Raw genomic sequence first — 25201 nt, forward strand, 5'->3', positions numbered from 1 at the left:
CTGTCAAACTTTGGTGGCAGATTTGTTTAAATCTGTGTCAATGAGCACTTCTCCCTTATTGAAATAATCCACCTGACAGGTGTGGCATATCAGGATGCTAATTAAACAGCATCATTACTACAAAGGTCACAATAAAATGTACAGTTTGATCACAACACAATGCCACAAATGTAGTAAGTTAAGGAACTGCCACTTGTTTCATGACTGCAGGAATGTCCACCAGAGCTGTTGCCTGTGAACTGAATGTACATTTCACTACCATAAGCTGTTTGCATTGTTGTGTCCGTGACTTTGGCAGCACATCCAACCAGCCTCACAACCGCACAAGTCGGATACGATGATGAACTGCTGTCGGGTCAAGACCCTGGTGAGGATGACAAGCGTGCAGATGAGTTTTCCTGAGAGATGTTGGTGAAGATTCATCACCAACAGGTCATGATCATCCTAAGTGCTATATCGTAGGCAACTGGACTTCTGAAGAAGCCTCTTGAATGAGAGGTGAAACATCTTCAAGAAACTCAAGCAAGTCCAGTTGCTTATGACATAGCGCTTAAGATTCCCTGAGATAGTTTGTGGCAATTTGTGCAGAGGTTCTTCTGGTGTGCAAACCAGTTGTTACATCAGCTGTTAGGGTGGCTGGTCTCAGAGGATCTTGCAGGTGAAGACAGGTTGTGGATTACACATGGTCTGTGGTTGTGAGGCTGGTTGGATGTGCTGCCAAATTCACGGAAACAACGCTGGAGGCGAATTATGGTAGTAAAATGAACATTCAGTTAACAGGCAACAGCTCTGGTGGACATTCCTACAGTCAGCACGCCAATAGCACACTCCCTAAAAACTTGTAACATCTGTGGCATTGTGCTGTGATCAAACTACACATTTTAGAGTGGCCTTTTATTGTGACCATCCCAAGGCACACCTGTGTAGTAATGATGTTGTTTAACCAGCATGTGGATATGTTACACCTGGGATCTTTAACTTAAACCTGTGAAACATGGGAGCAAACAAAAATTTTGTTCAGTGTAATTTTACTTTAAGACTGGTTTATTTTAGTTTGGTATTGCTACTTTTACTTAAGGATCTCAATACTTTCACCACTGTTTCAATTTTTTTTTTTTTCTAATTTACTGATTTATTTAGTTATAAATGGACCAAATAATATGAAACATCTGTAAATGTGACAGGCTGTTATCTACAGGAAATGCAACATGAATGTCTCTGAAGCTGGTTGAGTTCTACCAGACTACAAACTCAGTCAGTTTTACTTGGGTCTTTTTGTACTGGACTCTTTCATAGCAGCAGCAGCAGCAGCAGCAGCAGCAGAGAAAATATAGCTCTCAGTAACTGTGTGTGTGAATGTGCCCTCTGGTGGTGTCTCATCAAAGGTTCATGTGAGATGCTTAGAAAGGTGCTTTTAGTTTGTGCTTCACACTGAGCAGTCAAAAAGCAATACCATCTTTTTGGCACCAAAACCAAACAAAAACAAAACCATGAAACAGTGCACAATACTTAAATGGTTTTATTTGTATATTAATTATGGCAATAATAAATAAATCATAAATAACCTTGTCATCAGTCTGGTTCCATAAATCATTAGTCTGCTGATGATAAGTGTATCAAATGTCCTCTGTAAGATAGTAAATCTGTTCTGTAAACTTCGAGATTGTATAGCATCCTTTAACTTAATGTGTAACAAGGGACTGTACTTTATTTATCAGAGTAAAGTCAGAGTCATTTTTTAATATATCATGACCCTCCCCGGAGCTACACATATTGTTCCTTCAGCCTCCCTGAGTGACTGGGGGAAAATGCATGATCCTTTCTTCACCATAAATAACCATATTTCACAGTTCCTGGCTGATAAATGGTGTAAGATTTTTAAGGAAACGCCTCTAAAACCCACTTAAAAGTTTTAGGGTTCTGAAGGTATTAAAAAAACATAACCATTAAGTAGGATGTCCAAAAAAAAAAGCATAATTCCCTCCCCAATGCTTAAAGAATTATTTCAATTATTCCCTCATCTTGCGCCACCCTCTCCCCTGTCATAAATAACGAACAGTCCCTAATGTAAAGTTGTTTTCTGTGTTTATAAATGATATAAAGAACTTAATTTTTTTGGACCATTTTGAAACAAATGGATAACCGAAGTCAAACTGCTACAATCACTACAATTAAATGAAGAGAGGATTCAAAGAACTGCTCGTCTTTGTGTTAAAATCAGCTGTTACAGTGTGTGGACTTCACTCAGGAGTGAAATCCTTGGCAGTGATCTCAGGAGAAACTGTCATAACTGTCTTTGTGTTCGTCTAACAGCAAGCCAGACAACGTAAAGATGCTTCCTCGTTGTCTCTGCAGAGGTGGAGAGTTAAAAACTCTCCTGTTTATCTCCATCCTGGTCCAGATAAACACAAATCCATCCATGGAGAGTAGGAATGTTTATGCATCTTTCAGAGCGTTAATGTGGGCGCACAGTTTGAGTGCAGGTCCCAGTTTAAGGTTCATGGTGCTGACCAGATGCTCCTCTGTGAGAAGCAGCAGAGCCTGTCCGTCTATTTCCTGCGAGCGAAACTCCTCGGCTACGTCCTGACCACCTGGAGAGAAGAGAGGACACAGACTGAATAAAGTGTTTGTTCATTTTTAAGCATTGTACAAACAGATATGTGCAGAATTACGTTCTGTTAATGTTTATAAGATACAGCATGTGTTCTTTAAAACATGGGCCTGCTGCAGCTTTTATGAGGCAGTTTACTAAACGCTAACTTTGCTGTTTTAAACATCTGGTGACATTAACTTCATGCACAGCAGGTGATTCACTTTGTGTCCTTAAAAGACAGAAACGTTGGAGTGTTTGCAAATGAACAGTGAGTGAACAGAGAGAATAAAAGTGTGCCTCCTACTTGCATGATTTTTAAAATCTTTACTTTTTAAAATCTTGTTTATGAGAAGATTTGAGAGGACAAAGGCAGAATAAGTCTACTACAGTTTGGAAAAATTAAGAAGGGAGTTCTATGTGTTTGGCTGCTTATGAGCAGCAGGAAATAATATTTTGTTTACAGGTTACTGTATTAATATGTTGGTTGTCGTGCTGAAAATCAGTGTAGAGTTGTTTTCAAATAAAAGGATCTTGTAGAAGTAATACAACATTTTTCATCACATCACATTATGCTGTGACTCAGAGGTAGAGAGAGTCGTCCTCAGTCTGTCGAAGCATCCTTGAGCAAGATACTAAACCTTAAACTGCTCCCGACGGCTGTTCCATTGGTCACCAGTGTGTGAATGTGAGTGTGAATGGCTGCATGTGACTCGTAGTGTAAAAGCGCTTTGAGTGGTCAGATGACTAAAAAAGGCGCTGTACAAGTGCAGCTCCATTTACTATTCAACCTGACTAGGAGACTTTTCAGGTTGCTGGGACTAGTAGACGTGCAGTGTATTTTATATTGAATTGCCTTGCCTGTGTTATGTGTTATGTCTATTTTCACACTGTGTTATGTCAATGGCACTTTGTACTGAAGCATTAAAAGAAAAGACTTAAATAAAGTATAAGCCTCACATTTGTACTTAAGTTCAGTATTTGAATAAATGTACTTAGTTCCATTCCACCACTGATACACAGTATTTACCCGAGGCCAGATGTTGGACTCTGCCCTCTCCACTGAGTGTAACAAGTTTGCATTTCTCTCTGATACCAGGTAAACACAGTGCACAACTTTATCTGCCATTTTCAGTGACTAAACTGGAACTGAAGTGTCAGCAGTACCTGGCAGGGAGTTGATAAAAGAAAACACTTGTTGTACATTCCACTGAGACGGACAGCCCGCGTCTTCTTCTTCTTCCCCGTCAGAAACACTGATTGTTTCTGTCATCCTCCGCTCCTGCTCCCTCTCCTGCTCTCGCTCCTGGTCTCTCTCCCTCTCCCGCTCCCTCTCGGCCTGTTTCCGGAGCCTGGTTGTCATGGGAACGGGAGGCTCATCTTCCTCTTCTTCCTCCTGCTCTTCGTCCTCTCTCAGCGATCTTTGCCGGGTCTCCTCCGAGCCAAACGACCGACGAGCCTGCAGAGCACAAAGACAAGTCAGACAGTTAGCTGCAGTGTTTTGGTGCCGACTACTTCTAGGAAAGGTCAACCAGGTATTAGCCTTAGCCATGTTTATGTGTAAGATTAAGGTTCCTTTGTGTGTTTAATGTAATGGTCTAATGAGGTTTTTTCAAAATAAAGGTTTAATTCAGCACATCCCAGCTCATAATAGAGAAACTGTGGAATATGCACTGCCAATCACACCCATATATTCTGGAGAGGTTTTTCAACACAAGACCCTACAGTAGCACTGCTGGGTGTTATCCCTTGAAGTCTGAATATGAGGGATAAGAAATACCTCTTACATATATAACTTACAGCAGCCATAAAGTGTATAACCATCAGGCGGCTGAAACCAGACCCTCCTACATACAGTACATGGATCCAGAAAGTCTGGGACCTCTATCAGATGGAGCAAAATACATGCTCATTAAGATTACAAACATCTGTATTTACTAAACGATGGAGTCCTGTCATGCCTTTATTAATACAATGACGTTTATCATCTAGTAGGACCCTGCCAGATTTTTACTTCTATATTCCCCCCATGCACATATCATATATATACATTATATGTCATTGTAGAAGAAAATTTTGAACCTGGACCCTTCTATTTAAGATTTGCTTTATCTAACCAACGGGTTAAGACGTCAGACTGGTGGATGTCTATGCTTTCTTTTCATGTTCAGATAATTTCTGAATATAATGTGCATATATGTTATATACAGCTGGGGGGAAAAAGAAATGTCTACACTGTATTGTTGTTGATGAAAAATAAATAAAAATTAAGTTCAAAAACAAAGGTTTAATTTGAAGGAATGAATGCATTTTGATGGGTCACTGAGCGTCAAGCAGTTTCCAAACAAAAGTCTGAATTTTAGGACAGTTTGGGGGTTTTAGCATGAAATTATGGCCTAAATGCCTGCAAATGGAAATATGAACACTTGAAAAAACAATAAATTCTTGTCATTTTAAATCATAAAAATGTTCCACTGTTGCACTTATTAGCAATTATTATTAAACCAATCAGGCAGAATATTGGACATTACCACCCTCAGTCTACATGAGCCTTTCAGTTACACCTAAATATCACTTGAATTAAACTCATGTATTTTAAATAACATTATTGATTCCATGTAGGTTACAAAATGTTATTTTTAATTTTAAGGATAATATGACTGTCAAACTAGAAGAAGAAATTAGAACTTTTTCCTACTTTAATTTTATTTTTTCTAACTTCGACCATTTTAACTTCCTTCTTTCCTTTCTTTTGTTTGTACTTTTTTTTTTTTTTTTAAAAATGTTTTATTTCTGAACATTTTTTACATTTGATAACAAAAGAAAAGGAAAAAAGAAAAGCAGTACACAAGGAAAAATATATACAAATATAAATAAAAATAGGAGGTCACGGGATGTTTACAAAGACATGACAAATTTTCCTAATTTAAAGCATGGCTTCATTTATGGTACATATTTGTTTGTACTTTAATTTTTGTCTTTATTGTTTTACTGTTTAATAGTTTTATTCTGTGTTATACTTCTCTTATTCTCTACTTTTTTCCCTCCCTGTTTTTCCTGTCTTGTTCCATTATCTTACTATGTTTTATTGTTTCATCCAGTTGTTTATTGTAAAGTACTTAATTTCCTTCTGTAGATATAAATTCATTTTAATTGAGGTTGACTCTGCAGCAAATCAATAAGGCCAGAAGTTCTCAGTAAGTTGTTTATAGACCAGTGATTTCTAGGATACAAAGAGCAGAAAAAAAAAACGTTTATTTTTCCAGGCTTTCTTCTCCTATTTGTTTTTCCCTCGTGTTTTTCTGTGTATTTATTTTAATCTCTCCAGGCCTGGTCTGAGAGCCCATGTTATGTACATTAATAATTGTCTATAGATGCATCGTATCTTTCTGAAACCGTGTGTTGTTTCCGTGTTCACAGACCAGGAGTCTCCTTCTCCGCTCTGCTGCTGTCAGATGCAGCTGTTCCCCAGAGAGCAGCGTGTCTCATAGGACCAGTGATCCCTGCAGCTCCTGTGCGTTTTGCTACACGCATCAGGTCAGTGATATTAACTGACCTGTCTCAGAAAATGTTCTCTGGAGGCTCCGTTGACTCTGCTGCTGGGGGGTCGTCCCCTCCTGCCCATCGGCCTGTGACCCCAGCGATCCGCTCTCAGCACAGTGATACGCTTGGTGCAGCTCACACTGAATCTAAAGAAAGAGACTCGGAAATATTAAATTACGATTCATACAGTTCGCTGCAGGTCATATCATTTGCTTAGCGATGGCACTGCGGTCATGATATCATTCTTGAAGCCTGAGAGCACTTTGAGATTTTGTTTTCCTGTGTGCAGCGAGTGCAGACAGTTAGACAGGCTTCTGCCACTGTGCACTGAGCTGATAGTCTGCATCTGGACTCTTTGAATCCTGGACGGAGACTCAAAAGGAAACCTGGGAGTGATTATACACTTGAGACTTTTTCTCATGGCCCAAAATGTAACTCAATGGGTTCCAGATGTCAAATGATGTGTCTCACCAGCACTGAGACAGACGACATTCTCAGATTACTTGTGTTGTGTGGTAGAGGCTGATTTTTTTTATACAAGGAAGGATGCTCTTTTGTATGAGCTCTGCCACTGTGATGATTACAAGATCATCATTACAACGAGAAACATTAATGACTTAGTATCTCAATATAATGATAAACTTTCTTAGGATACTGATTTAGTGAAACATTTTCAGTCCTGGATTGGCATTACTTCAGACAACCAGGCTGATTTTAACCGAAGTGTCGGTGCATCTCGTTGTGTTAGTGCTTTATTTACCTTCGGACACACGTCATGGAGCAGAAGCGTTTGGAGCGCAGGAATGTGTGAGCATAACCTCGGCCCCCACAGAACTCGCACTGCAGCACACCTGCCACATTCTCCGCCAGCTCTGCAACTTCACACCACCAGCTGTTAGTCACACATACAGTACATATATATATATGCATACACACACACACACACACACGCACATCACCTCACCATCTGCTGCAGGGCCATCGTCTTCCATCTCAGAGTCCGTTGAATCCGACTGGTCAGCATCCAGCGGACTGTCCTCTGCCACTGCATCCCCGTTGGTTTGGATCTCCTGGGATTCAGGAAGTGAAGCCTGCTGGTCTGCTAACAGTGAGGACGACACCACCTGCATCAAGGTGCATTCAGATGAGTTCAATCTGACATCCTGGCATGGAAAGACATCAGCTCTGTGTAGTAACAGGCTGTCATTTTTACACGTCTAAATTTGAGAGAAAGAAAGCTTGACCTTGGAAAAATGGCCATTACGAAATAGGGCTGCAACTAACGATTATTTTCATTGTCGATTAGTCTGTCCATTATTTTCATCTCCAGGGTTCATACCGGGAATGGCTCCAGGCCCTCTCGGATAACGAAGCCCTCTATGAGGTGCGTAAGGACGTGGGTTGTGAGTATCCTGTCGGGGCTCCCTGGGACGCTTGCTGGCGAGGGGGGAGGCTGGCTGGGGCCTCGTACTGCTGCTGGCAGGACGGGAGGAGGTAGAGGAGGAGATGGAGGAGGAGGGTTGCTGCTGTTGCTGGTGAGCTGGGAGGGCTCTTCCACCACTGGTGACCTGATCACTGAGCGACTGGATATGATGGCGGATGAACCCATCGCTGCTGAGAGATATGAAAGATAACAGAATTGAGGGGTGTTTCCTAAAGTAAGGATACCACTTAAACCAGGTTTATTCCAGTAATTCCAGTTTATTTTCAGGAAATTCAGTTTCGTAGTATCCCTCCAGATTAGCCTGGTTTTGGTCAGGTTAGTTTTTAGTAGCAGATAAACAATTTAAAGGCATGTAAATAGTATATTTTCCATATGGAGGCAACATAATCCAACTAATAGAGAACTTAAAGGGACAGTTTACCCCAAAATGGAAAATACATATTTTTCCTCTTAACCATGGTGCTATTCATCAGTCTACATTGTTTTGCTGTGAGTTGCCGAGTGTTGGAGATATCAGCCGTAAAGATGTCTGCCTTTTCTCCAATATAATGGAACTAGATGGCACTCGGCTTGTGGTGCTCAAAGTGCCAAAAAGATTTTCCAGAAATTATGACCAGGTTACTCAAGATAATCCTCAGACCCTGTTGTGAGCAGTTTCATGTAGGAACTATTTTCTTTTTACCAAACTACACAGTCAACCGTATCACTGTACCTAAGTAAGTGTGCATCTACTACTAGCTCACATTGCACCACTGAGCTAGCGCTGTCATGAGCATGAGCCTCTCGTCCATGTGTACATTCAGACTTCTTTCTGTGATACGGTTGGTGGGTGCAGTTAAGTAGAAAGAAAATTGTTCCTTTGTGAAACAGCTAACAACAAGGTTTGTGGATTATCTTGAGTAACCAGGTCATAGTCTTTCAGCACCACAAGCTGAGTGCCATCTAGTTCCATTATATTGGAGAGTAGGCAGATGGCCCAGGAACAGCGCTGAGCTTTGAAGCCAATTTTACATAGTGGCCAAAAGTAGAATTACACCATCTGAGTCCATAATGTGATGCCAGGGGGCCCCAAGGGTTTTTTTCTCATTGACATGACTTACATTGGTAAAGAGACGTCTGTAAATCAGTGGATAATTTCTTTTGAGTGTCACGGCCTCCTTGAAAGGACTTGTTTCTACACCAGGATTTGATCCATTCATTTTGATAGCATTTCAAAAGTCTAGAAGACATATGTAAAAGAGCCGATGATTTAATTATTTTATCCCCAATTCAATTTAGCGAAATGCTAAACCAGATATTAGCCAGTCGGCTGGCAGAAGTTAGCTGCTCGGCCACACTCGGCTACCATAAGTCTCTCGTGTGCTTGCTCTATGGATGACATCATACGGAAGACCAGGGTAATTTGCTGTGGAAATACAGCTTTTTTGACTTCATGTACCACTGAGCAACTTTCACTGGAACGAATGGGGGCCACCTCCAATTCTATATCCAGGTCTCTTTATACAAACATGTCAGCAGCTCACACCAAAACTATCTAGACTGATAAATACGACTACAGATACGAGGAAAATATGTATTTTTGATTTTGGGGTGAACTGCCCCTTTAAGTTTCTAAAAAAAAAAGGTTAATTATCTTATTGTCTATAAAATAAATTTCTATTTCAGGACTAATTTCACTGGTCAAAAAAAGCTCCAAACCAGTTTCATGGGATGTGATTTTTAGGTTTATTCAGGACAGGCTTTTCACAATATGATCTGCTTTCCTGTGCCTCCTTTATGAGACATCCCTCTGACTAATGAGGAGAGTTTGTCGGGTTAGAAGGGATTTAATTGTATTCTTTTCTATTTTATTCTTTATCATATTTTACCTGCACCATTCTGCTTAGGAGGCCCAGTGAGAGGGGCCAGGGTCCTGTCTCGCTGAGGACTGGGAGAACATTCATCTTTCCTCTCCTCTGAGCTCAGTCCATTCACTTTGCACGTTTGCCCCGACTGAAATTCAAACCACAACACATCCTCCATTAAAATAACACTGTGGAGGCAAAGCTTACAAAACGTGACCGCAGCACACACCAACTCACCGTTGGAGTTTCACTGTGTCTCACTCGATGCACTTTCAGATTAACAGCCACCGTCTGTGGAGGTGGGAGGTTCTGGTAGGGCATCTGGACCAGAGCCTCCGCTACAGGCAGCTCCTGCTCTGTCAAAAGCACCTGCCCCGACTGGACGGCAAGAGCCTGGACCGAGTGCAGGGACAGTCTCTGGAGGGAGGCCGGGGGGTTCTGGGGCAGCCTGGGGAGAACCAGAGGCGGAGGTGGAGGTGGAGGCTGGTTCTGTACCTGTGGGAATGAGGTCCGACGCTGCGGAGCGGCCACCAGAGGAGGAGGCTGAGGCTGAACGGTGGCAGCTGGGATTGAGGTCTGAGCTGAGGATGCAAACACGCTGGTGACAGTTGAAGGAGAGGAGGAAGAAGAAGAAGAAGAAGAAGGGGCTTGGGGGTCGTTGTTGGTGTGTGACTGGGTGCTGGGAGTGGTCAGTCTTTTCACTGAAAGAGGGAGAGGTTGGGAGTTGGTTTCTTGAGGTGCTACTCTGAGGGCGATGGGCTGCAGCTGCCTGTGGTTTGGAGCTCCACCTGTAGCCTGCTGGAGGATGAGCTGGTGGTGCGCCAGCCGCTGGCTCGGTGGACAGGACAGCTGCTGCTTGGACAGAGCGTGGGTCTGCACTGGAGAGTAGGCTGCAAAGAGAGTTAGAGTAAGCATAGACAGACGTGTATCTTGTTTTGGCTGGACCGCACCCTATAAACACAAAGGTCTGTCCCTCACTGAGGGATGAGTGAGTGATAAAGTAACACCACTGGTCGGAGTGAGTGATGACATAAGTGTTGGTGTTTCCCTATAGGCAACTGGTCTTTAGAAATAAACAGGCGCTGACAGGCTGACAGAGACGTAGACGCTGATGGTCATGTATCACTTAACTCCTCATTTTCTGATGATAGCGTGGTGGAATTAGCAAGCTAACAAGCTAACTAACTAGCTGCGGTTGAAGTGGTGGTTTTGAACAACAGAAATAAAGGATCACCTCATCAATTTGCCTGAGGAACAGCGTGTCGCCATCATCATGAGAAGAACATGGAAAAAAGACGCTGGAACAATATTGTTCTTCATTTTAGGATGTATATACATTACTTTTTTTTTTGGTTGGATAAAGACACTGGGGCAAAGTCTGTGACTGAGTGAATGCTGCCACTTACTGTTTCAAATTAAAAGACCTCTAGCATTTTATACACGGTCCAGCCATATACAAGGTTCTTAACGAGCCCGGTCTCACTCCGAAGTTGTCAAACTCTGGCACTTGGGCAGTGACTTGTGGCGTCAGAAACCAACGAATCATGTATCAGAAACTAACGAATCACGTATCATGCAGACGCCTTTTGATGTCTGCATGATACGTGGCCAGTTGCCATTGTTGTTTAATGGTGCTGGCTGGCGTAAGGGGGAAACGTGGCAGGACATGGACTTTCATCTGAGAGACTGGTGTTTGTGTCCCGTATGATTCTAAAGACAAACTCTGTTGTTTTCTCCTAAATCCAACCACGTGCATTTGTTGTTAAAGGGAAAAAAAATGTAAATTTGTGGTGTTATACTGAAGTAGTGCGTTTATTTTGAAAGAGACCGTATGTAAACTTTACATTTCCTGTGAAAACGGAAGTGTATTTTGGAAGAAGTCAATGCATGTAACAGGCAAGACTTGACACGGCGTCCCAGAATGTCAACAACCAACGCACCCAGGGTACCTTGCACGTCGTATGTGGACGTGGGAAGTCCATGACCAAACGTCGATATGTGACAAGGTCGGAGTGAGAATATGTTGTTTTAACCTAGTCTTGTTCAAGGTTGACCTGAAAGTAACGGCACCTGTCACAGTTATCTCACCTGGGGTTATGATCTGGGCTCCTGACGCCAGGCGGGTGACGTCAGCCAGTCCTGTTTCTGTTGAGGTGTCTGTCAGCTGGTTGGTTTTCAGCCCGCTGATTGACGTCTTGGATAAAGAGGCGGCCGGAGTCATGGCTTGCGACTGGGCGGATGGCTTTAGAATCACACTGTGGGCTGTGGCCAGAGCTCCAGGCAAGTGGGCACGCAGAGCGAGGTTCTGCACCTGAATATACACAGACAGAAAGTCACTTTTATACTGTTCATCAACGCCATGGGTGGTGGGGTTGCATGCCCAACTTTATTCATCATAATCCCAAACCTCTCACTTCCATATTTACCACATAACTTTTAATTGTGCGATGTGGCTCATGCTCAAGGAATGTAACATTCTGAAGTCTGTGATACTGCAGACTTGAGGCGTGCATGCGTTATTCTAATTTTGTGCCTGGCAAAGTTTGTACCTGAGAGGAGGTAGGTAAAGAGGAGCAGGAGGTGACAGCAGGGAGGTCTGACTGAACTGCAGCCACCGTGGCTGCAGGGGTTAGAATAAGCTAACAGAAGAAAAGCAAAAAGCAGGGAGAGACAGGTGGCTCGGTGGTTAGAAATAAACAACTTGCATGTTGTGAGAAAACATAAGAAAACACATTCATTAAAAATAGAAACAGGGCAAACGAGTCATGCAGTATAAAAGTAAACTGTAAATATGACCAACAGCTCGAGATATTTGAAAATGTTTGTACCATCTGAGTGCGAAGGTACATCTGGGCTTGGTTACAGTTGGCCGGTCTGCTTCCCAGGAGCATGGCCTGCTGGGATATGGTGGTTGCGGCACCAGTGGATGTTTGGGTTCGGCCAATCAGCTGGGCTGTCACTGGAGATGCTGGTAAAGTAATCTGGATAAAAGAAAGTGTCTGAGGTTAGTATGTGTCCAGAGCAGGTCAGATTGATGAGAGCTGTAACAATGACACTTACAGAGTTTTGGGAAACACCAGCAGGCTGATGAGCCAAACTGCCACTGGATGAAGAAGGTGACTGCCTCTGACAGACTGATGCCTGAAAAGCATTGGAGAGGCATCACACACCCTATAGCTTGTAATAAAATGGCTGCTTGCATGAATACATGACAGACACCATCTGACCTGCTGTATGGTGGCCAGACTCTGCAGGTGGGGGGTGTGCTGGTGCTGATGCAGGGCGGCTGTCTGCAGCATGAGGTGCTGCTGCTGGGCTGCGTACATCTGATGCAGGTACTGGGCCGCCATGCTCTGAGGTCTGTGGATGGCGTGCTGGAGCACCTGTTGGATCACATGAGCATCATCAAGCAGTTTACGAGTGAATATCAGTCGACTATTGGCAGCACATTGATAATTGTCTTTTAAATAGTATTTCATTTGCTTTATGGCACTGAGAAATGGAAACTTAGAAGCATTTTGATTTAGTTTTTAAAATAAATGGAATTATCTGATGACAGAATTGTAATATTGCTTTGTAAAAGGTACTTTTTTTATGATGGCCAAGAGCTTGAGATATATAAAATCAGTGACTTGATTTACCGGTAGTGCTATCAGCTATTTTATCATTAAGTCACTTTTGAAGATAACATTTAGCTCCTGGCTGATGTTGCAGGTACAGTCTGTTACCTGGACTACTCACCTCTCGTATTGCACAACGCATGCAGAGGTTCCAGTGTCTACCTACTACCTGCTTGTCAAAGCAAACAATGCTTACAGAAGTCTCAGGTTCTGACTATTATCTGGACCACCTGACAGTGAGGTAAAATAATGCATGCAGAGGTCCCTGGTACTGTCTATTACCTGGATTGCATACCAGTCAAATCAAAGAATGCATGCAAAGCTCCGAGTTGCTGTCTATTGCCTGACTACCTGTCTTTCATATTGCACAATGCATACAGAGGCCCCACTATCTGACTATTACCTGGACTGTCTGCTTGTCAAAATAATGCTTTCCGAAGTCCCACACAGTCTAATACCTGGACCACCTGACAGTCAAATAAAGCATGTCTGCAGAGGTCCCAGTGGCTGTCTACCTTGACTACCCACCTCTCATATTGTAGAATGCATGCAGAGGTCCCATGTACAGTCTATTACCTGGACCACCTGACAGTCAAGTGAAACATGCCTGCAGAGAACCCAGTGTCTGCCTTTTACCTGGACTACCTGCCTGTCAAAATAGACAATGCTTGCACAAGTCTCAGGTGCTGTCTTTTGCCTGGACCACCTGACAGTGAGGTTAAATAATGTATGCAGAGGTTCCTGGTACTGTCTATTACCTGGATTGCCAACCAGTCAAGTCAAACAATGCATGCAGAGGTCTGAGTTGCTGTCTATTACTTGGACTACCAGCCTATCATATTGCACAATACATGCACAGGTCCCAGGTACAGTCTATTACCTGGACCACCTGATGGGCAAGTAAAACATTTCTGCAGAGGTCCCACTGTCTGCCTATTACCTGGATTGTCTGTTTGTCAAAATAAACAATGCTTTCAGAAGTCCCAGCTACAGTCTATCACCTGGACCGTCTGACAGTCAAGTAAAACATGCCTGCAGACGTCGCAGATGCTGTCTACTACCTGGAAAACCTTCCTGTCACATTTACTGCACGCAGAGGTCCCAGGTACTGTCTATTACCTGGACTGCCTGTCTGTCGGGTGAGATGATGCTGAGGGAAGTGGAGGGCGCCTGGCCGCACGTGGTGCTGCCGGAGCTGACTGTTGCCATGGTGATGGCAGCTGATGTGATGGGGGTGGTGGTGACTACAGTCCTATTAGTGTCTGCCTGCTTCTCTCCCGGGCCCTGCCTCTCCATCTCCCAGGTCACACAGAGATTCAGTAATGGGAAAACTGTGGAGGTGAAACAGACATTAATTAACGGCAGAGAGTTAAATAAAACAGACACAACTTCAGGATCAGGGTGATGGACGTGTGCTGCTCGGATCTTTGGGTGTTTGGCAGTTTTATCGACTGTCAGTCTGTAGCAAAGCTTGGCTGAGAAAACATCAGTACTGAACAGCTTTTAATCAAAACAAAACATCAAGTGTTCATGCTGCAAAAGATTAAACCATGTTACTTTAATACAAGATCGAGCAGGGTTGTTTTTTTTTTTTTTTTTTTTTTTTTTTAAATATATAGCTATATTGGCCTATATGTTTTTTAGTTTATTTAGATACATAGACAACATATACTCCATCACATTTCGAGGACACTTTCTTATAGGAACTTTGACAAAACTAAACCTATCATATTTAATTCGGCCATAATTAAAATGTATCTCTGTTATCTTATTTTGAAAATCTGAATTAATTTGATAGAGTTCACTGCAGCATTAAATCGGTCCATTCCGATGTTCTTTAGTTAAGGGACCGTCTATAGTTAGGTTATTACAAAGCTATAGTAAAACAGAAATGGGACAAATCATTAATTTGTTCATAATATATAGAGAAATACATACTGTATGGCAGTTATGTTCGGTCTGAACTCCCAATAATCCTTAGGGAAATTCACCCCAAAAGCATTTAAATAAAAGGAAAATAAAGTCACATAAATAATTAATGCAAAAAATGTTCCATCCAGTGCAGTGAATATATAAATAAATTAGCTAACCTTATTATGTTTTTATTTGTTAGCCTTTATTCTTGGAAAATGCATTAAAAAAACCTAAACAAACTAAACTTTGTTTTTTTAGAGCATCTTAAATATTTGACTTTGCTCATTTGAAATCATAAGTGAGTCATCTAATAATAGCTTTATACACAAATTAGAAACAAACATCACACTGTAACATCACAACATGAAAAAAAATAGAAATGGACGTATCACATGTAATCTGTAAGAACTGAATTATGAATACCTCATGAATAGGCTATATTTAATTTAATATTTTACACCTGACAAAGGTGCCACAATGGGCTTCCCCCCCATTGCTGAATATGAGTCAAATATTTTTTTTTTCTGAGAATAATATAATAATCTAAGAGAGCCTGCCTTCAAATGGTGAAATTCTTTGCCCTATTTCATGAGGATAAATACTGACTCTGTTACAGCAGCTTGAATATTGATTGCTTTTTGCTGCAGAGCAGCTTCAGTCCAATTAAACGCCGGCAGGATATCCTCGATAAACACTGAACGACCACACATTATCTTATCTTAAATCCACTGTCTATTATTTAGGAACCATAGCATCATACATTCACCAAACCAGGATGTGATCCCCTGTCTGTCTGTCTGTCTGTCTGCCTGTCGTCGCTCACACGGCGCTGTATGCATGCACAATCATTCACCTCTTGTCGGCGTTACCTGCCTGGTATTGATGGACCATCAGGCCATCAGGAACTGACCAAACCCCGGCACTGTGTCCCAGTCATGCAGGCTACGGATGCGTCAGTAGTGTCTAAAATGGAGATTAAAAAAAATCAGACGGTACACAACAGGCAATAAAAAACGGCTTGATACAGCACCGCTCGCAGTGCGGGAGGACCTTCCACAGCCGGGGGAGTCAGCTGCGTGCGCTGCGTGGACAGTCCCGGGGATGTTGGACAGGCTGAAATGTGTGGTTTTATTCAGATTACTTGTGTCATAATAATATTTCATGAAAAGCTTTATTGATATTTGTTCAATAAAGAGGAAGACTGGGTTGATGGATTTGAACTATGTCAGCTTTTTGGGGGAAATTTCCAAAGCTGACACATGCGTCAGAGGACTATTTCACAAACCGCTGATATCACAGACATGAAGTAACCTTTTAATACTCACACAATAGTCCCTCCCTGTGTTCCCACCGGACTAGTTATTTTATCTATATTTAAAACAGGAAGAAATTTCAAACTATATTTGACTGTTAAAGGGGCTTTTGCTCCAGACAGATGCATTTATGTTTCTAAATTGCCTCATAGAAAATTAGCCTACAGTATTGAATAAATCAGTACAGACCAAGGGGAAGTTGGAGCATCTGCATATGATGATAGTCATATGGAGAATAAAGATGACTCACTTTACACTGACATGAATAATAGGCCTATTTGCAATAACTGTTTGCAAGAATCTAGTAGCCTAATCAGTTAAATGTTGAAATACATAAAGAAAGAAGTGAGTCAAATGACTCAGAGAGAAACAGAGAGACAGACAGAGAGAATGCACTGTGGTTGGAGTTAAAAGCAGTGCCAAAATAATAAGCCTCATCGGGATAGATTTTTTGAGTTTGTTGGCAAAAACAGATGCATATAAATGCAGCAAAATTATGAATATATAGTGAATAATTGGCTCATTATGAAATAAATAAATAAATAAAGAAAGAAAGAAAGAAAGAAAGTCACATCTCAGTCTCTCCTCAGTCTCTCTCTGTTCTTGTCTCTCCGTCTCAAAAGGACTAAAAATGAAATAAAATTAAAAAAAAATAAACAAAACAAACAAACAAAATCCATTAATATATGCAGCACACACACTGTGACAGCTATGTTGACAAGTTTCTGTTGGGCCGGTCATCACGACCTGTGTGGAGTTTCATCCATGGGGAGGACAGCTCTTCTCGGTTGCGAAGGATGCTCTTCTCACGTTGTATTCAGACTCTGTCGGAAATATTTAAGTCACCTGCTAGATAGATAAACCTGCGTGAATCACCAGAAAAAAATGCTTAAACCATAGACTATAAATAGCTTATTTGTAATCTATAATTAAAACATACCAGCAATGATTAAAAGAATATGTGTTCTGGCTAAGGGAACTGCAGCAATAACTTTTAGCAATAGAGATAGGTTTAATTATTATTCGTTAATGTAGCCTAATGTTGTATTATATTAAATAAAAACATTTAATTAATTAAAGTAATGCTAATATTTGAAGTAAGTGCTGATTAAATTTTTGTTGTTTATGTAAACTTATTATGGTGTGTAGACAGTCTCATATGTATATATATATATATGTGTGTGTCCTCTTTTTTATTAAAGAGAGGACATATATTTTATAATATATAATATAATTAATATATGCCCTCTCTTTTATTAATCACATGCATTCATTTTGTTTCTCTTCTGCTAGCGTTGCAGCACAAAGTAGTCCGCCCATTTCTAAAAATAAATAAGTAAATAAATGGAGATACAAAAAAATGCTTTTGCTTTTGTCACTGCTCAAGTTTGTTGTTATTTCCGAACCAAAGCACTTGAATGCGCGACATGTCTTGAGGGCTTTTGCGATGTCCGAGCTCAGATGATTGAACCTGAAAGCGGCATTTACCCACATCCATTGTTTCAGTTGGTACAGTCGGAATGCTGGCAAAGGATTTATTTAACTTTTCCGGGATGTTAATCATATGATATTGTTTTATTAGACTTTGCAAACTTAAAAACTGTATGACACAGTGAGTTTTAAGTGTTTATTGGTAATATTTGTGTGACGTCAGTATACGCGTCTGTGTGTCTGTATGCGCCACCCCAAGCATTCCGACAATGGACTGGTCCGTTGTTAGGCCTTTGCAGTAGGGAGTTGTTTGGCGGACCTCGCAAGTTTTTCTTTACTTTACATGTTATTTTTGTTTCTCCGAGGAAGGCCAAACTCTGTATTTTTATGACCACTTGTCTCGTTTTTCACTCGGCGAATCGACGGACCTTATAAACAAAGGATTTTGGGCGTGGTACACAACTAGAGAGCTAAAGAAGGAAGGAAGGCATCGGCGACTCGGACTGACCGCGGCTGAGCTTATGATGCCGACGTTGCGGGACAGCACCATGTCCCACCCCGGCGAGAATTCCCACCAAGTCCGGGTAAAGGCGTATTATAAAGGGTAAGACATCACTCTTTCTCCCAACATGTCAGCGACGTTGTCAGGAACCCAACGAGGAGCAGTTTCAGACTTGGAAAGGTGGCTAACCAGTCGGCTAATATTAACGTTAGCTAACCCAGCTAACGGCTTGCTAATGTTGGGTACCAGGTTTAGGTAAACTTGACCAGGCAGACAGACAGGTGAAACTGTCCAGACACGTTGTCCGTGTGGAGCCACACTCTCTGTGTGATTTAAGAAACGTGTCATTGAGATGGTGAAGTTGTCAAGTGGTTTAAATCCAGTCAGTTAAATCTGACACAGTTTGAAAGCTTTGGAGCTAGTATGACAGCTAGTTAGCTAACAGTTGCTATCACTGGCTGTTAGTTCTGTTATCTGTCACTGGTAAGTTGTGCCGACTTCACTATCGTTATTTTAATTAGATTTATAACTAGTCTGGCATGTTGTTATACATCTGCTAACATTGATTTCTTATTGGCAGTCTTGACAATTTTAAAAGATTGAGGTGTTGTCATTTATTTATAGATTGGCCACAGGAAATCATAACAACTCTTTACTGATCAGGATCAAAATCAGAGTAATGTTTATTGCCAAGTGGGTTTCCCTTACACTGTATTTGCCTTTGTGTTTGCTTCTGACAGCCCTTAAAATATTAAGCCAGGTATTGCAAAAGTCAAGAACATAATAAAGGTCGGAAACATCACAATAAAACATGCTAAAGACACTACAAATACTATAATAAATCTGTATAATATATATTCTTTAGGATGAGTGAGCTGTATAGTTTTGTGTGGGAAAAATATTGCTAAGCAAGTGTGCAAAAGTTCACAGTATACAGAACATGTGCTGTGACCAGGGATTATAGTCCAAGATGTGCATCAATATTGATGACATCATGGTAACTGTTGTGGAACGGAATACCACATTAAGTTTTATTCTCTATGTTCATCATTTTAGACTGCCTGACAATGTGAGGTCAACCTGAACTTTTTATTTCAGATGGTATTCTAAATTATTTCAGAAACACAGATATAGAATTTATAATACCACATATCTCTTACAATCTCTCCATACAGCTTGTCTGTTTCCCCCTTTTATTTGTGTTTTCCCTTACCTTAACCCAACCTGAGCCTTAAGTAGGCCTACAACTGATTATTTTCATTAGGAATTTATCTGTTGATTATTATTTTGATAAAGTAATACATTGCTTAGTGTAAGAAATGTGACATAAATAGTGAAAATGCCCACCACAATGTCTGAAAGCTCTACGTTTGTCCTTTAAGATTTTATATAGTCTGAACAACTATCCACAACCCAGACATACAATACTGTGAAACAGGTAACTGCAAATGATTTCATTTGAGAAGCTGTAACTGGAAAACATGACATTTTTGTTTCATTTAAAAACTTCATTGATTAATCAATAATCAAAATAGCTGCTGATAATTTCCTGTCAATTGACTAATGAATAAACTGTTTCAGCTCAGTCATCTCTGTGATGCCTGACGTTGGCCTAGATTAAGCCCTGACTCCACCGCTGCTGTGGGAAACACTATTTGAAGGTGAAAGAAACTTGGACAAAGACAAACAATAGATTATAAACACACACATTTTATCAGTGTACTATTCATCCCCGATAATGTCACTTATGTGGAATGGAGATGCCAGTGCTTTGAGTTTTTGTCAAGCCTGGCAGAGGCACTTCAGCTGTTTTAGTTTCGCACTTCGATGTGATGATGGAAAATCATTGGTCACCCATTTGTTTTCATGACACTCCCTGCTCCGCTGGCTCTGTTTGATGGAGCCAGTGATTGGAGCCCAGCCAAGACTTGAAAAACGTGAAGTGCAAGTCACCTCTGTTGTATTTCTGACTGGCTCTGTGACACACCTGTGGAACACTGTAATATGTGCTGATCATTAGGTGTCATAGCACAGAACAAAGCATCTCAAGTATTTATGAGGCTGCTGCTTAGGAATGTCAGCTATGCTACCAAAGAGGAAATGCACTAAGATGGTCTCGTTGTTTGACTATCGGGACGCATTAAGCCAGGAAGTCATCAGTGTTGTTATTGTTTGCCTGCAGAAGTTAGGAGTGGAGGATTGAAGAGTTGCACAGAATCTATATGTTATATTGGTACTGACAGATCAGGTATCAGCCTCATGTCAGTGCTGTTCCCTAAATGTTTCTACCAGCGCTGACAACGTCGCAATGGCTGGCATTGCTTCCACCTTGTGAGTTTGTGTGTGTGTGTGTCACCATGGTAAAATGTGGTCCTGGAGACACCTTTTAACTACCTCAGAAGCTATTTTGAGTACTTAACCAGGTGTATATATATCTGTCGGCTGACTGATTTTTTTCATGGCAATAGCATCACAACTGTGCAAGGTGCAACCACAAAACTTTACAGGTGTGTAGTTCAGATCACTGTGAAGGCTGAGTTCAAAGATGGGTGTGGCCTGAGCAAGGGAGCTGAAAGTGGGGGGACAGGAATTATTGAAGTGGCCACTGCCCCCCAATTTACATCCCTGGCTCACATTTGTTTGAAGTCATGAATCATTGTAAACCTTCTAAAACAATAAAATGAAACATGCACACCCCCAAAAAACACAGTGATCTATGTAAATCTACAATTGGTGAATAAGTAATATAGTAATAATTAGGGATGTAACGATACCAGAAACTCATGATACGATATTATCACGATAAAGAGTCCACGATACGATATATATCACGATATTTATACAAGGGGAGAAAAAAAAGAGAACATTTATTGTTAAAAATAGCTATTTTATTCAAAAATAGTGCATGTACACTGTACAGCATGTTATTTTTAACTTGGAAGCGTATCATAAACAAATCAACACACAGTTGAACATGTGCTTTCATTTCCCCCCTATTACTGCTAGGCAGGCAGACATCAAAGTGCCATAACAAAGTCATGTCAATTAAAACTATAGTGACAGAATATGAAAATGGAAACATTCAGTATTTTTTAACCTACTCTGAACAAAAGTAGTGTAGTACTATTACTAGAAAGTCATCTCAATGACATCAAATTATGAGGATAGAGTAGTCTTAATATTCATCAAATATACAGAACTTAAAACAATCAGACCCTGCAACAACAACATTAACAAATTAGAAATAATGTAAACTCAATAACACACAATCCTTACTCACAGATACAGAGAGAGAGAGAGAGAGGTGGGTAGAGATGTGTGTAAAAGAAAACCAAATAAATAAAGCCCAGCCATTTCCCTGGAAGTCATAGAAAAACTCAAAAACACACATTCACTCAGTTTGTTCACGCTAGGTTGACAATCTTGACATCAAGGAGACCCTAACACTTTCTCAGAACAGGAGATGAGGAGAGGAAAGCTCTGGTCCTGCGCTTTCATGTGATATGCGTGGCATTTCTGTGCGACCCTGCATTCGCGAGTAATCCATCCAAAAGTAATGTGTGTGCAAAGCTGTATGAAAGCTTCGTTATACATTATTTGAGTGTAACTTTATCATTTTTTTTCGCTGTGAAAACATTGGACTACCGACAAGTGCTTGGTCGTGTCGGAAAGCCACGATTCCGCTGTTTCACGTGATATGTGTGGCTTCTCGCTATGACTAACGGTCGCGGAGAAAATCCACAGAGAAGAACAATCCATCTCCTTACTTTTATTCGCTGTTTCCTCCGGTCACGCACGGGTCAGAGTCGGAGGCTGAGAGGCTGACCTGCACGAGTCTGCTCTCACCTGCGCACGCAGTTGCATGCAAAGAATTATGGGGAATGTAGTCGCACAGTCATATTACCGGCTCTGTAGGAGAACGCAGCTATATAACTACCGTGGCATTCCCACAACGGTATTGAGAATTTATTTGATCGCGACACCGCGAAATTCGATATATCGTTACATGCCTAGTAATAATCTTAATTTACAGTGCACTTTTCAAAAACAGTATTACAAGAAGCAAAATAAAAATACAAGTCATGAAAACAGTCAGGTCATAAAACAGAGGCAGTAAAGGACATTAAGTGAAGTAAACATTTGAGCTGAAAAAAAGAAACAAATGCTGCAAATTCTCAAGTCCCAGCTGCTTAATTAGCAGGATATGTGACGTTTCTGTGTCATGTATAATAGTTAAACTGAAAACTTTGGGTTTTGAGCTTTTGGTTTTCACAAAACAAGACGTGAAGATATCACCTTTGGCTCTGCAAAGTTGGGATTGGTGTTTTCTCTCAATTAATCAGCAGTAAAAATAATTTACAGTCACAGACTAAGTAAACATGTCACATAAAGGTCAGAGAGTCTGCAGGTCTCCCTGGCATCCAGACACCCCTGAAGCTCACTTCACTGATTAGTTTTAAAGTTGTAATCAATGAAATCAGTTGGCAGTGTTATTTTTTGTTCATCCTTTATACCTGAAAAACATCCAGATACCAAATTACACCTGACTTTCTAAATGGTTGTAGTCGTTGGTAGTGTCTCAGCTCATCTTTTTTCAGTCCTTTTTGACTCCATTCATTACTATTAGCATGTCTGTTGTCTTTCAGCACCAGCAGACTGGTGTCAGCCTGTAGCAGTCTCAGCTTGTCACAGGCTCTCATTCAGGTTGAGGGTCTATAGAGCAGGCTGCAAATGCACTGACCGCATGACTAGAGACTGACAGTAATTCAGATACTGTATTGTAGATGGACTAAAAATAAAAGTGTAGTGTGAGAGAGAGTAGAGCTTAAACGAATGATTACTTTTATTATCAGTTAATCTCCTGTTTATTTTCTGCGTCAGTCATTTTGTTTGCCATGAGTTATGTTGTTATGGGTTGTTTTTTCCTGCCCAATAGTCAAACGTAGTGTAACATATTGAGTAAATCCTCCTATACAAGCAAATATTTGTCATTTTTGCTTGTAAAGGGACTCAAACGATTTATAGTGCCAATTTGTTTGTTTTGATCAACTTATCAATTAATCAGCGTATCTTTTCAGTTATTTGGTGTACCAATATATATTTCTTACAGCTATCTGATCTTTTTTCTTTGCCCTATTCCTGATCTGACACTGTGCTATTGTACATGTCAAAATCAAGTCCAATATCAGTTTAGTTTGACAGTTTTTCAAATTCTGTTTTCTCTACCAAATACAGCTGCTCAGTGCCAATTCATACTCCAGTTTCATAGCTCTCCTTTAAGAACATATAACCTGCTTGACATCTTTTTATCAGTGGCTTGTTACATATTGCATCCTCTGTAGTTTTTTGTATGCACGTCAAGTGTTTTAATGGAGCGTTTTAAAAGTACTGCTTTTGACAGCTGACAAAGGAACCAAAATTGATAAGGCTTTATACAGACAATACAGTTCATCAAAAAACGTATTTCAACCTTGATCCTTATCCTGCAGGCTGGCTCTGACATGATGTGCAGATAGAGCAATTTTTTAAAGAAGTCTCTGATTGTAATCTAAGTAATTATTCCCTTTAAGCAATACTTGTGTGCTTATTTTATTTTTTGGTTTTGGTTATTATATGCTATATGAAGGATTTTGTTTTACCAGAATGCACCAGCAGAGGCTGTGCACCTTCTGTGTTTGTTGATGTGTTTGTCAGATATTTTTCTACTTGGATAAGGAATCTGTTTGTGTGGGTTCAGGACAGCGATCTTCTGACACTCTTTACAGTTAGCTTACCGCAGTCCTGTTTCGACAATATTGTCACTCAAAACTTTTTTGTCAGTCTATTTCTGAAGAAAAAGTTGACTTTCACCTCAACGTTACAGCTTACAAAAAATGCTTTATACTGTAGCAGGTCTTCTCAAAAATTAAAACATTTCTATATGTCGCTGCCCATGTGTGACGATGTCAGACCAGGAAAAACATAATTTTGCAGAGTTGCCAACACCGACTAACACAAGGCTTCTTTATGCGCCTGACTGACTTCAGGATTCCTGTGTAAGGCATGTTGTTTGGCAGGAAACTGGGATTACACCGGCTCGACGGAGCAGTTCAGATATTTTCCTCTTTTGAATGGAGTTGCTCTTCGTTTTCAAAGGCTCTGCCATCTGCATCAGTGCTTCAAGGCTTGGCTTTGTTTAAAATATGGGAAGCGTTCCTTGTCTTGCCATTTACTTTTGCTCTGAAAGCCCCTCAAGCACTGAACCACGAAGTCGCGCACCCCTCACCCACCCATCCGCTGACACACATCTTTACTAACGAGTATCAGAGTCTCAGCTGCTGCGAACATGAATGTGATGTATTGTCTGCTGCAGCGTCTTCACATCCTGCACATTGTGTGTAATACAGCTCAAGTGTTTGCATCCACACGTCTGTCTGTCGTTTCGAGTGACCTTGTCTCAGGCTCAGCAGGGGCGCGTTTGGTTGGTACTATTGTACTGTGAGGAGCGGGGCTCCCTCCTGTTCAGCACAGCAGGAGGGCCGTGTTGCCTGGAGACCACAGCATCCTGCAGTCAATGTTTCAGTCACCCTGACCTGTTGGATGTTTTGGTAACTTCAACATCAGCATGTGCATTTCTTTATTTGCTTCAGTGTGTTTATGTTGCTTGAAACATTAGTGTGAAGTGCAAGCCTGTGATTCTGGATATCCGAGCGCGTGCATGTGGGTAGTGTAAAGGTGTTGCGGGGGGCATACCCATGCGTGGCAGCAGTGACAGAGAGATGGATGGTCCTAGGTGTTCATGGAAGCCCAGAGAGGCACCCACACCCTTCTATCTGCTTGAGCGCTCACCAGTGACGAATGGCTTCATGCTGGGCAGATGGGGCTGCAGAGTCCTCCTCACGGCAGTTGAGACACCAGGGGCACAGGCCAGCACCCTCCTCCTGCACCTCCTCCCCCTCCTTTAATTTAGTTGTACTGCAGGACGGCGCACAGCAGAGGAATGCTAGGTCTGTGGAATGCC

The 25201-nt window shown here is 41.2% G+C and overlaps 2 protein-coding genes across 2 annotated transcripts in view; one reads left to right on the forward strand and one right to left on the reverse strand.

Annotated features, from left to right (window-relative positions):
• Positions 1–1393: 1393 nt before the first annotated feature.
• phc3 (polyhomeotic homolog 3 (Drosophila)) lies at positions 1394–15979 on the reverse strand. The gene is made up of 15 exons (XM_050032753.1): positions 15825–15979; positions 14161–14372; positions 12649–12804; positions 12482–12562; positions 12250–12402; positions 11971–12060; positions 11510–11732; positions 9659–10311; positions 9446–9569; positions 7473–7747; positions 7098–7257; positions 6894–7011; positions 6147–6279; positions 3758–4049; positions 1394–2591 (listed from the first exon to the last, which is right to left on the reverse strand). The coding sequence occupies exons 1-15, from the start codon at positions 15844–15846 to the stop codon at positions 2437–2439; spliced, it is 2847 nt and encodes a 948-aa protein (XP_049888710.1). The 5' UTR covers positions 15847–15979; the 3' UTR covers positions 1394–2436.
• A 1959-nt stretch (positions 15980–17938) lies between these two features.
• prkci (protein kinase C, iota) overlaps positions 17939–25201 on the forward strand; it is a 41594-nt gene continuing 34331 nt past the window's right edge. Inside the window, exon 1 of the mRNA XM_050032407.1 lies at positions 17939–18303. Within this exon, the coding sequence (XP_049888364.1) occupies positions 18221–18303 (83 nt within the window). The 5' untranslated portion in view covers positions 17939–18220. The remainder of the gene's footprint in view (positions 18304–25201) is intronic.

The sequence above is a fragment of the Epinephelus moara genome, chromosome 21, assembly GCF_006386435.1.
Source record: "Epinephelus moara isolate mb chromosome 21, YSFRI_EMoa_1.0, whole genome shotgun sequence".
NCBI lineage: Eukaryota > Metazoa > Chordata > Actinopteri > Perciformes > Serranidae > Epinephelus > Epinephelus moara.

What these genes read in the sequence shown, in the direction of transcription:
- phc3 (XM_050032753.1), bottom strand. Translation starts at nt 15,846, where the DNA reads ATGGTCCATCAATACCAGGCAG. An exon ending in CCGACAGACAGGCAGTCCAG is followed by an intron (nt 12,805 to 14,160) that starts GTAATAGACAGT and finishes GTGATCCAACAG; the next exon opens with GTGCTCCAGCACGCCATCCA. An exon ending in CTGGTGTTTCCCAAAACTCT is followed by an intron (nt 12,403 to 12,481) that starts GTAAGTGTCATT and finishes TCTTTTATCCAG; the next exon opens with ATTACTTTACCAGCATCTCC.